This window comes from Nicotiana tabacum, chromosome 2 (assembly GCF_000715075.1).
Source record: "Nicotiana tabacum cultivar K326 chromosome 2, ASM71507v2, whole genome shotgun sequence".
NCBI classification, from domain to species: Eukaryota; Viridiplantae; Streptophyta; class Magnoliopsida; order Solanales; family Solanaceae; genus Nicotiana; species Nicotiana tabacum.
This window is the reverse complement of record NC_134081.1, coordinates 18,563,812-18,577,192: the sequence shown is the minus strand read 5'-3', so window position 1 is coordinate 18,577,192 and position 13,381 is coordinate 18,563,812. Positions and strand designations below refer to the sequence as shown.

Below are 13,381 nucleotides of genomic sequence, written 5' to 3'. Positions count from 1 at the left end.
GTACTATTAATGGTACTATTAACTCACGAGTAATAACAAGTGATAGATTCTCGTGATTGAAATTGATGATATGGGCTTCTGACTCGCCTGTAACCGGCTGCATCTATTAAATTCTTATACTCCTATATTTTTCGAATTTGAAGTGGTATTTCGATAATTTAAAATTAAATAGAACATATCATTATATATGTATCATATTGATTTTTATGTTTAATTATTAAATTCAGTTAACCTTGAAAATGTACATCAACGAAAAATTATTGTCAGATAACTAAAAAAATAACTATCATATGTTACTAAGAAAATTCTCCTATAAGAATATGTTAATAGATCATATGTTTGTCAATTCTTTCAATTTTTACTAAATCTATATTTGCTTCTCAAAAATTTAACAAAGTAAGATTGAAATAATATTCATGTAACAAAAAAATTCGAAAAACTCGACAAAACCGAACCAATCAAACCGATATAGTTGATTTGGTTTGGTTTTGAAAAAAATCGAACCAATCTGGTCATTGTATACCCCTGCCAGAGGTTGTTTCCATCATTGAAGTCGACTGAAGTCCTCCAAGTAGAAGTGGCGTCTTTGACCCTATAACTCAAGGCCAAAAGCATAATAATCTTTGTTACTTGACTATGTATTATCTTAAGAAATATATGAAGATAGCTGAATGACAATTGTTTTGATTACATATCTACAATGATTTGATTACTGTTCTAAACTAAAAGTCATCTAATGGAGTTAACATTACGAGTTTCACAAACATTTAAAAACCTAGTTTAGTTGGCATATATCTTTCACCAACAACCCTTGATATACTACAAACCTTATATTTTTCTGATAGTCAAAGAATTAATTAACACTTTCTGTCCAATGCTAAACTACCCCAGGTTACTGAAGAAGATAATTGAATGATCATTGCTTTGATTGTATCACATTTACGCTTCTAAACTAAAAGTCACCTAACCAAGTTATCGTGATGATCTTGACAAAAATCTTAAAATTTGTTTAAATTAGCTTGCTTTTGACTAAGAACCGGGGGTATTAATGGTTTAGTTCGGCCGGTTATTTTATAAAATTTGTACCTTATTAAATTTTCGGTTATTCCATTTTGTATAACCAAAACTAGACTTTTCGAAACCATCCCAATCATCTCGATTTCTCTTCGGTATCGGTATGGTTTGATTAATTTTTCGGTTTTTTTTTTTCAAAATATCATGCAAGAGTTGCTAGTTAAAGTTAGAATGCGATAATGTGTACTTGCATCGGATTTTGGCAAATCTCTCTAAATATTTTTACTATTTTAAAAGTGATGATCAAAGGAACATGAAAGATGTCCATAATAGAGATTAATTCCACTATTCTATGGTAGCGTAAAACAAATTAAGCAAATACGAGAAATATAAATCATACGAGTGGAAAGATACTAATCAAGTTGGGACTCAAGAATACAACTTATTAAAAGATTAGTATCCAACAAGAGAAATCTAAATTATACGAGAGGAAAGATATCCAATACCTTGTGGCTTGCTATTGAAGATCGCTGGAATACCTAGTGGCTTGCTACTCAAGATGTTAGAACTAATTTAGTTTCGATATGAGTTGTAGAATATGTTTGGAAGTAAGGACATAGATATTAATTATTTGGTCACTTGTAGCCATTTTCATAATCCCAAGACCAAAGAAAAAGAATTTCTTTGTTAGTTTTAAACTTAGTATTAAAATATATTTCTAATATATAAATTTATTCGGTACGGTTCGATATTTTTTCGATTTATTTTTATAAAATTAAAAACCTACCCTATTATTCGGTACAATTATAAGTTTATATAAAAACCTACAGTTATATTAAAATAAATTTAATACAGTGCGATTTAGTCAGATATTAAAGATCTATTGACACCCCTACTAAGAACTACAATATTCATTCTCATTTGTTTCTACTGCGGTTGCTTATGTGCATGATGAGAAGGCATTTAATTATTTTCGAGGGGCATATATACTTGTTATCTTCCACCGGTACAAGCAACTAGTAATTCTCCAAACATAAAGGTCAGGCAAATGAGAACATAATCACATATCATCTCCTGATGATTTTTTTTGGTCTCTATTATGATTTGAACTATGAAGGGGAGCCTTGAAATAATGATAAAGTTTTGTCTCCGTATGACCAATAAATTACGGGGTTTAAGTCATGAAATCAGCCATTAATACTTGTATTAAGTAGGTTGTCCTACATCACATCCTCTTGGGATACGGTTCTTATACGAAACCTACGTGAACGCAAAATATTTCGTTCACCGAACTGACATTTTGTTTTTAAAAGATTTGAACTGTGACTTTTAATTTATGGTTTGCGTGCGACAAGAAGGCGTATATTTATTTTGTACCAAAGGCTATTGATCTGATTGGCTGTAGGTGAGTGGTTAAGCAACTTTGAGGGAAAATAGTGTCGGTATTATAATGTATATATAAGTACATCACTTCTGTTGATATGTTATTTCCAAAATCAATACTTCAGTTCATTTCTCATTGGTCCAAGAGAATATTAATCTATACAAACTTATTGGCAAGCACTATGTCTTTGTCAGTGGCGTTTCAGCCGTTATTTGTGCTTATTAGTGTTATAAAATTCTCTTTTTCTGGTTTTGACTGCAATTTTAAGAATAATAGCCTGTTTCACCAAGTTTTTTCAATCTTAAAAGCACATTTTTTTCAAAAAAAAAAAAGTATTTTTTTTTAAAGTTGAAGTGTTTGGATAATCTTTTGGAAGAAAAAAAAAGTATTTTGAGGAGAAGCAGAAGCAGAAAAAAATAGCTTCTCTCCAAAATTACTTTTTTGAAAAGTATTTTTGAGAAAAATATACTTGAAAACGGTTTTTAAAAGCTTGACCAAACACTAATTGCTGCTCATAAGTGTTTTTCAAATTAATTAGGCAAACACAAACTGCTTCTCACCAAAATACTTCTCAAAATAAGCTGATTTTTGCAACTTGGCCAAACATGCTATAAGTCCCATCAAAATCTAGGGAAAATGTACACCTACCACCAAGTTAAAATTAGCTATGACTAGAAATGTATCTATAGCGAGTTTTGTGAATTCAACTAAATTCATTATATTTTACTTAAAGTATGTAAGTGTATGCACACAAAAAAGAATGTATACATATACGGTTACACTCAACCGAGCTTACAAACTTTAAATTCTAAATTTGATTCAGTTTACAAGCTTTATTATGTCAAAGGGCCATGCAAGTTGAGATTAAATAATTTTATGTATGTATATATATATATATATATACCTCGAGTTACTGCATCCTGAGCGATCAAAGCTTTTAAAAAGCTCTCTGCACAAAGAATTATGGGCCAAATATAGTTTTACTAACTTTTAAGAATCCTCTAATAAGCTCTCCTTTCTGTCCCTCAGCTAAATGACATCACGATTTTCCAAGTGTTTTACTAATCAATTGGACATAAATCTTTCTCAACTTGTCGCATATAGTTTTTATTGCAATTATTTAAGGAATCCCTAACATGGCAAATCATGGAGGATTTTGTTCTCATTTTAAATAGTAGTAAAGCGACCACTCACTTATAGTTCAGATTCTACTAGGAAAGCACCAATTGCAACAACCTCCAAAATTAAGGTGATTTAATTTTGAGAAATCATATGTTTTTTTTTTCCAATAAGAACCATGCAATAATATTAAGACAAAGTAGACTATAAAAGTTCAAATGAAGATTTAGCCTCATTTTACAAATTACAACTCAAATTACCAAACATATTAGCCCATCAATCCAAAATTCCAAGCTAGCTGGAGTCGGCTATTCCTCCAAATCTGTACCATTCTACTTGGACACCTTAGTTCCTACAGTTAATACATCATAAAATGGAGAAATTAAACAGATCTAAAACTTGTTCTCTTTCCAATCATGGAAAGGCAAATGGAGAAGGGATACAAGTATGTTGAACAAACTTTCAAATGTTAAATATGTACGGCTAAGGTATCTCAAAAATCCCATAAACTCATGGATATTCTCAAAGAGATCAAAGACATCAAATATTGTCTTTCTCAAAGCCGCCGAAGTGATCAAGAGATGTTCTTCCTTTTCACGGAGATCAAATACATCCCAGGGAAGTCCACGTCATTCTACGTTCGAGAAATACGTTGCTTAAGCCCTCAAATCACGGAGAACAAGAGAAGAATCAACGGGCAAACAACATTGTACCCACAAAGAATCATCAATAAACTTATTCTTCTTTAAAAAAAACATGTATTGCTAAGTTCAAAGCGTTCCGGTATACATATCTGATGCACGCTACGCAGCAATGGCCGGTCCGCAAGCTGTTCAATGTATGATTTTATGGCCTAGGTCATTCATCTATGAAATATCGACTCAGTCAATCATACCATTTCAGGGTCAATCCTCTCGCTTTATACACAGATGACCATCACCAACGCTTCATCTTCTCTGATTATCTGTTGGTTGTTGAAGCTGTAAAGCTGCAGTTTCAGCCCTGTCACATGTACGAACTCGAGGGCTTTAGCAACCGAATGATCTTCTTGTTGCTTCTGCAAGCAGTCTCAATTACTGTATGTATCAAGACATGAACAGCCAGTTACCTGTGACATCGGCAAATTGTGTCAGTTAAGAGTAGTGAACAAGATGTAAAAAAGAAATTATACAAATATATCAAGAGTCTTACAAACTGTTTTGCAGCATTTGATCTCTGCAAATATATGGGCGGACTTGGGGTTTCCGAAGGAAGCATGTGTTTCAAGTTTCTTTAAACAGGTTTCCAACAAGATATGGCGTAAATTGTTCTTCCTTTCCACCCCAGCAACAACCACCGGCTATCTTCATCAATTACAAAATCTCTATGGTATCCTAACCTCACCTTTTCTACTGCCTTATTCACAAACTCCCTTTCAAAAGGTATTTGCGTAAACCTTGCCCCCAGGATACGGACTTGCCACTGCTTGTATGTCTCTGGCCTTTCAACTCTTTCCCACCCCTCACAAGCTATGACATTCAGCGCTTCCCTCCCAAAGATCTCTCTCTCAATTAACCCTCTCTCGGGAATCTCTCGCGGAACAATAGTTTCAAGCATATCAAATAGTGCTGAAAAGTGGAATAAGGCCTCACGAAATCGTGTAACAAAAAATGGGGCACTATAGGCCCCATTGACAATTCCATGGATGAAGATATCTGGATTGATCTTCCTTATGAGGGTGAGAACAACAGTTCTTGAACTGTCAGCTACCACAGTCTCATCATACAGGTTCTTAAAGCGATACAAGCAGGTGACAGCGAGAAATTCATCCTTGTCGAGCTTTAGATCATCAACTGTGATGGTCTCCCATTTCTTTGCAATTGCATGGTATTCAAATGGAACATTAAAGGACCGAGCATAATCAGCTAAACGGCGACCAGATTCCTCAATCCGTTCCGCTGGCCTGAAGCCTGGTTGGGGAAACTCTATACCAGTAATACGAAGCTTCGGTGGGCCCCCTTCTCTTTCTGCAAAACGTTGAATGAATGTAGGCCACTGGAATCCATATAGGATGCCAAAGTCAATGACATGAACCCTTGTTGCATTCTTTGCCTTTATCATGATCGTCTTGTTTGAAGCAAAACTTGAGATCTTCCTGAATGGGCACGACGCAAGATACAAATGGTAGGCCTTCAAAAGGTCGGCTGCAGATGTTCTTTTATTGACAAGGGCCTTATAAATCTGGCTGCCGGTACCAGCCAAGCGCGCCTCGAGACCATCTGCAAAGCAATGAGCCAATCTCTGGTTTCCATCTCCAAAAGGGTATGAATGTTGTCTGATCTGTTTCAACAGCTCATACGCACTCTTGGAATCATCAGCAGCTACAGCCTGCGCACAATTTATCATAAGAGTTCTTAAATCTATGACTTCCTTCTTTCCACCTTGCTTTTTCCCGCGGCCCTTTCCTCCTTTTGATCCTTTTGGTATCTGCACTGTGGTTTTGCTTTTAGCATTCCTCAGGTTCTGTCGATAAGCTTCCAGTGCTTCCTCTCCCTTTCCCATGCTATGCAGCAAGACGATATCAAACTCCTCAGACCGAAGAGTTGATTCTGTAAAAATTGCTGCCTGTTTGCTACTTCTTTCTTCTTCATTATAATTATCATCCCTCTGAGGATTTTTCCTCCCTCTCGCTTCAGTTGGTGAAGTGTCTACCTCGTCCTTTTCTCCCACCTGACCAACCACATAACCAGCTTCCCCTTTAGACTCCCGAGACGGCAAGTCATTGTTCAACAACTTATTATTAGTTGGGAGGAATTTGCTTGCTTCTTCAACTCCTTTCCTAAAACTCCAAATAGATTGGCTCTCATTATATATATCAGGAATATGAAAAGAACTAACAGGAGAGTCTAAGAACCCATCTACCATAGTATTCCCACTATTTGATGAGCATACTGAAGTATTACGAAATGAAAGGCTTTCGACATAAGCAGAACTGTAGTCGGTGGAAATGTTAACCCCCCTTGAATCGACTAAGTTACCACTATTTTCACTAGTATTACTTGTGGAATTGTATATACTCCCCGAGAAGTAGTCATCAGGACTCTCACTGTACTGATTAGTAAACGCATTTTGCTCTGGCGAAGGTGGATACTTTTTGCCAAGGGCCTCGTAGAATGACTTCTCTTTTGCTTGAAGTTCCAAGGATTCCTGAAGCATGTCGGTCTTATCCTCCATTTCTTCTTCCATAAGCATCTGATTTATATAACTCAAAACTACATCCGAGAAATCAATATCTTCATTGAAGTCCTCCTCAACGCCGCCAAGGTCAGATCTTGATTCTAGATTACTAGGTAAACGGTCACCGTTTATACATCCAACACCACCAAAATTGTGTTGGACAAAGCTATTTTCAAGTCTAGGACCATTATGTAGCTTCTGATCTGGATAAATAAGTTCAAATCTTGGTCCATTAATCATACTCCCATCTGAAGAAATAGGTAATGATTGGTTCCCTAGTCGAAAATCATTCAAAGAACTCGGGTTTCCATTAAACCTCGGATCCATTTCAGCCAAATTGGCAAACTTCTCTAACCAACCTCAAAGTCAATGATGCCAAATGGAAGTTGCAGTCATAAATATATAATATATCTGTGACAACCATAACAAACTTAAGCTCAAAGGTGGAACACACACAAGTAATAGCTCTCAAAATAGTAAAAAGACAGAAACTTTAACAACACCTTAAAATCAAGAAAACAACAGCAAAGTCTGCATTAACAAAATTTAATCTTTATCACTATTTAAAGACTACATACAAGTTTCTTTTTGCCAAACATTAGTGAAGGGTCCAGCAAAATCTTTGCACAAGTTTATAAATAGTCGTAGTCAATAACTTCAACATAAAATTGAGTTCAAATATGAAGTGCTTAAGAAGAAAACAAATCAAGAAAATCCACTTAACTATGTCAAATATAATGAATATGAAAGAAATGAGAAAAGGGCATACCTTAGAGAAGCAGAGAGGGGGGTGGACTTAGGGAAAGAAAGACTAGAGAAGAAAGTGCTCAAAAAAGTATTTGTAAGATTCTTAAAAGAATAAAATCAGATGGCAACCGTTGAAAGTGGTAACCGGTAATAGCCAGTCATATGTCGTTGTTGTGATAATCGGTAAAACCTAGTCACCTTTTAAATAAAACTCGACGGTCTTATGCCTACAACCAATCATAACATCCCACGTGTTGAGGAGAAAAAGATGCTCCTTTTAGTATTTTTTAATATTAATAAAGAATTATATAACATGTATAAGTCCACCAAAAAGAAAATTTATGACGGTGGTGTACCAATTACTTTGTGAGTACTTTAAATATTTTATTAGTTACTTAGTATCTCTTACCAAGACATATACTATAAAATTATACATCCTTCATTTTAATCAATTTATGTGAACTTATTTTCTTTTTAGAATTTATCAAAAAAAATGACCATTTTCTCTATTTGAAAACAATTTACCTTTATGTAATGATTTATAGTCACACAAAATATATGTCTCATTTTACACCCCAAGTTCAAAAATCTTCTCTATTTTTTTAAACTATGTGCCCAATCAAATGGGTTCACAAAAATTGAAATGGATGAAGTATTAATTAAGGATTGGACAGATGAGAAGAAATTCACAAAATAATAGTAATCATTTTTGCTATTATAAAGTTTATATATTTATTTTATGTGTTAAGAACTTCATTCACTTTTAGACTTTATATTCAATTAAATATTATTCGGATTTATTTAAACATAAATTATTTCAACTTCAACCTGAAATATTATATGCAACTCAATATATTTTATAATTTAATTCATTGTGACAACTTTAACTTAGAAATAAAAACTTGAAAGTTGAAAATTTTGTTTGAGGGACATCTCAATTTTGAAGTGAAATGATTTTCACAAAAGTTTAACTTTTCAAGTTAAATCAATGACAAATATAAATCTTCAACATCCAAATACTCTTATCAAACTTCAACAACAACAACAACAATAACAACAACAACAACAACAATAATAATAACAACAACAACAACAACAACAACAACAACAACAACAATAACCCAATGTAAACCCATAAGTGGGATATGGGAAAGGTAGGATATACGCAGTCTTACCCCTACCCTAGAAGGGCATATAGACTATTTTCGATAGACCCTTGGCTAAAGAAAGAATGAAAGAAAAAACAAGGTATTTAGAAAATGAAATCCAAGATAGCAACAAAGAGTATCAAAGAAGTACTAATAGTCAGTAATAACAGTACAAGATATGAAGTGATAGCAAACTAAGGGCATACAGAAGGCAAGTAACAACAGTACAAGATATGTGGTAATAGCAAACTAAGGATAAAAGGGATACCATACCAACACTAATATTATTGAACTAAGGAAGACACAGAAAAATACTCGACTACCTACTAACCTTCTACCCTAATTCTTAACCTCTACACCATTCTATTAAGGGTCATGTCCTCGGTTATGTAACGACTCGATCAGTCGTTTTGACTTCTAGATCCTTGTTCCCCTTATTAAGACTCCACGTATGTGATTTTACTATTTCATGACTTGCGGGGATGGTTAGTTCGGGTTTGGAAGGATTCGGGTAGAAATATAAACACTTAGTTCATTAATAATGGCCTAAAATGGTTAAGTTTGACTTGAGTCAACGTTTTGAGTAAACGACCTTGAAATCGGGATTTGACGGTTCCAATAGGTTTGTATGATGATTTTGGACTTGGGCGTATGTTTGGATCGGGTTTCGGATGACCCAGGAGCGTTTCGGCGCTTAATATTGGAAGTTGGCGCATCGAAGGTTTTCAGGTTCTTTCTGTTTGGTTTGGAGTAGGTTTTGGTTTTTTTGAGGTCCATTTGGGATTTCGAGCCTCAAAATAGTTTTGTATGGTGATTTATGTCTTTCATGCAAAATTTGGTGTCATTCTGAGTAGTTTAAGTATGATTCGGCGCTTTCGGAGTAAGTTGGAAGAACTTGAAGTTCATAAGTTGATTCGATTTCGTTTTGGGGTGCGATTCTTAATTTTGATGTTGTTTTATGCGTTCCGAGGGTTCGAGCAAGTCCGTTTTATGTTTACAAACTTGTTAGTATGCTCGGACATGATTTTGGGGGCCTCGGATAAAATTCGAATCGCAAACAGATTGGAACTTGGAATTGGGGAGTTGTTGTTGCTGCTAAAGTCTAGTGTCTTCGCACCTGCGAAGGGTATGGCCGCAGGTGCGGTCACGCAGATGCGGTGGGGTCATCGCATGTGCAAGAAATATTCCGCACCTGCGAGGTCACAGATGTGGAAATGGTCAAGGTGGCGTGGGGCGTAGAAGCAGACTTGGTCCGCAGGTGCGTGCGCGCAGGAGCAGAGAAAATCCGCAGAAGCGAACTTCGTCCGCAGAAGTGAGAGTGGATGGCCTTGGCAAGGTCCTCACCTGTGATGATTTGTCCGCAGAAGCAGAGCCGCAGGTGCCACCATTTTGTCGTAGGTGCAAAAATCGTTGGGTATCGGACTTAGGTGGGTTTTTACCTTATTTTCACTTGGAGTGGCTGATAAAGGAGCTCTTGGAGATGGGTTTTTCACCTATTATCGTGAGGTAAGTAATTGCTACTTAATGTAAGTTTAATACGCATATTTTGGGTAGATTCTTAACATATAAATTATAGAAATTATGGGTTTAGTTGTAAAACCTAGATTTTGATAAAAATGAGATTAGACCACGAAAATGATTATGGAATTGAGTAGAAATTATATATTTGGGTTCGTGAGGTTGTGGGTAATATTTATCTTTAAAAATTTCGGGAAACCGGGTACGTGGGCCTAGGGGTAAATTTTAGGAATCTTCCAATTTGGGTTGGTAATTACTCTAGGGGCTAAATTATAAACTTTTAAGCATATATTGATTAATTTATATAATATTTGGCTAGTTTTCGGATTGTTCGGCACCGACTTGAGGCTTTATAGTCAATTTGTGGACCGAAAAGTGAGCTTTGGGACGAGGTAAGTCTCTTGCCTAACCTTGTTAGAGGGATTTACCCCATAGGTATTTTAAATTACTATTTGCTTCTCATTGTGGGTGCTACGTACGCACGAAGTGACGAGAGTCCGTACGTAGCTACAAATCATGCTTATGTCCGTGTAGTTTTAGGACCCCATCATGAAATTACTTGTATTGTTTGTACTCTACATGTTAATTTAAGTGCTTAAATTATATTGAAACTTGATAAAGGATTCGTAAAGACCAAACTTCACTTACTTCAAGTTTTGGCGAGTTACTTGACCGTTGATAGGAATTGTGCCTCCTTGTGTATTAATCTTGTGATAATTGTTAAATCGAATATTCGTAGAGTATTCTCTCTTCTTGTGGAGCGGATCGAACGCCTCGGCAATATAATAGATGCATCTATGGTTCGTGGAGGTCGACCCTCGGCAATGTACACATTATTTTAGATCGGGCCATATGACCTTGACATAAATCGTGCGTGATAATGCTCGGAGTCCGATTACACTTGATATTAATTTTATGACTTGAGAAATTATAATTTACTTGATGGCCCATAATTGTTGAAGTAAGTATGTGTCAGTTAGAGATTTTAAATTGACTTTTAGTTAAAGAATCACTTATTTACTGCTTGTTATTGTGTTATTATTATTGATGTATTCCATGTCTATTTAGAATTTTCGTATTTTATTTATTGTCCCACAGTAAGTGTCGATTTCGACCCCTCATCACTACTTCTTCGAGGTTAGACTAGATACTTACTGGGTACAAGTTATTTATGTACTCACGCTACACTTCTGCACTAATCGTGCAGGATCTGAGGCAAGTGCATCTAGTAGTCATTCAGGCACGCACCCCCGTTACTCCGAGGCATAGTGGTGAGCTGCTCTCTGTGTCCGTTCTGCAACACCCGCAGTCTCTTTTTTGTATCTATTTTCTGTCTATATTATTCCAGACAATAGCATAGGTGGTTTGTATATTCTACTACTTGCTCATAAACTTGTGACACCGAATTTTGGGAGTATTCTAGTAGACACTTTATGGTTTGAGTATTTATTTCACTATATGTCACGACCCAAAATCCCACCACAGGCGTCGTGATGGCACCTAATCTCTAAGACTAGGTATGCCAATTTCAATTACCTTTTGAAGCCAATTGTTTTTTTTAAAATAAATAATCAAAACTGACAGCGGAACAAATATGAATATACAACCTCCCAAGACTGGTAGTACTAAGTCATGAACTCTAACTAAATACATGGAATGATCACGAGGACCGAATATACAATACTGTTTGATTAGAAGTTAACAGTACAATGAAATGAAAAGACTCCAAGGGACTGCGACGACCCAACAGCTCTACCTTGAATCCTTACGATCCCGCTTTAACTTCGCTCAAGTCCGTTATCTTCAATACCTGGCTCTGCACAAAATGTGCAGAAGTGTAGTATGAGTACGCCACGGTCGGTACCCAGTAAGTATCAAGACTAACCTCAATGGAGTAGAGACGAGGTACAGTCAAGACACTCACTAGCCTAATAATATGTGCAATATAATATACAAAATAATAGAAAATAAATAATAATAAGGGCAGGATAAAGCAACCAGTTATTTGCACAACAGACAACAAGAATACAATTAATATCACTCAACAATTAATAAATACAATTATACCCAATTAAATCAAGTCTTTCAAATAAATGTCTTTCACATATAATTCTTCCAGATAACTCTCTTTTAAATATAATTTTCTGAAATAATTATTTTTCAAATATAATTCTTTCAATAAATCTTTTCAAATATAATTTCCTCGAATAAATATCCTTCAAATACAATTCTTTCATATAATACTTTCTAAGTAAAAATTCTTCCAAATAAATATTTTGAATATAATTCTTTCAATTAAAAAGTCACCATAATCATAAAAATACGGGTCTTAGCCCATTTTCATATTTTTTGTAAACACGGGTCTCAGCCCATTTTTATATTTTCACGGCACCTCGTGCCCATAATTAAATCATCATATTTTCCCGGCACCTCGTACCCTCATTTCATCTCACAACTGTACGGACAATTCGCGTGCCAAATATCATTACCACTTCATCACAATACCTCGTGCCCACACTTCATATCACAACTGCATGGATAATTCACGTGCCAAATATCATCATTATTTACTCACAGCAACTCGGGCCCACATTTCACTTTATAATCCGCCTGGCAATAGCCATAGGTTCTCAATTTCAACATAACACGGATTGTTATCAATTTACTATCAACAAGACCAATTGCACAAGGCATAAAAATAAACACAAAAAAAATTAAAATATTACATAAAAATCATCAACACCACAACCCCACATTATCACATATCGTCCCTGACAATAGCCACCCTTATCGCTCCTATTGCCACCCTTATCACTCCTATAGCAACCCTTATCGCTCCACCCAGATAATATCAATAGCCAGCCTTATCGCTCCTATTGCCACCCTTATCGCTCCTATAGCCACCTTTATCGCTCCGTCCAGATAATATTCCAACAAAATACAACAACAGTGAAATGACACCCTTATAACCACATAATATCAACGATGAAATGCCACCCTTATCTCCCCAAAATAACAACTCACACAATACAATAATTTACACGAAAAATTATCACAACAACATAACAAAATCAGTTCATATCACAATTTGCCCAATGGCCACAACCAAATTTCAAAGCTACAACCAAGTCAATTAATTTCACAACAAATAGCCAAAAGCTCCACACAATGTGTACAACACCCAAAAACAATCAATAGAGATAGAAAGTACTCAATATAAAGCGAAGTTTTTATT

General features: G+C 35.4%; 1 protein-coding gene across 1 annotated transcript; it reads right to left on the bottom strand.

The window, feature by feature from the left end:
- Positions 1 to 3,719: 3,719 nt before the first annotated feature.
- LOC107792714 (scarecrow-like protein 9) lies at positions 3,720 to 7,640 on the bottom strand. Its single transcript, XM_075231425.1, has 3 exons — positions 7,503 to 7,640; positions 4,709 to 7,144; positions 3,720 to 4,625 (listed from the first exon to the last, which is right to left on the bottom strand). Exon 2 carries the CDS (start codon positions 7,058 to 7,060, stop codon positions 4,790 to 4,792), a length of 2,271 nt encoding a protein of 756 aa, XP_075087526.1. The 5' UTR covers positions 7,061 to 7,144; positions 7,503 to 7,640; the 3' UTR covers positions 3,720 to 4,625; positions 4,709 to 4,789.
- Between the last annotated feature and the right edge of the window lie 5,741 nt (positions 7,641 to 13,381).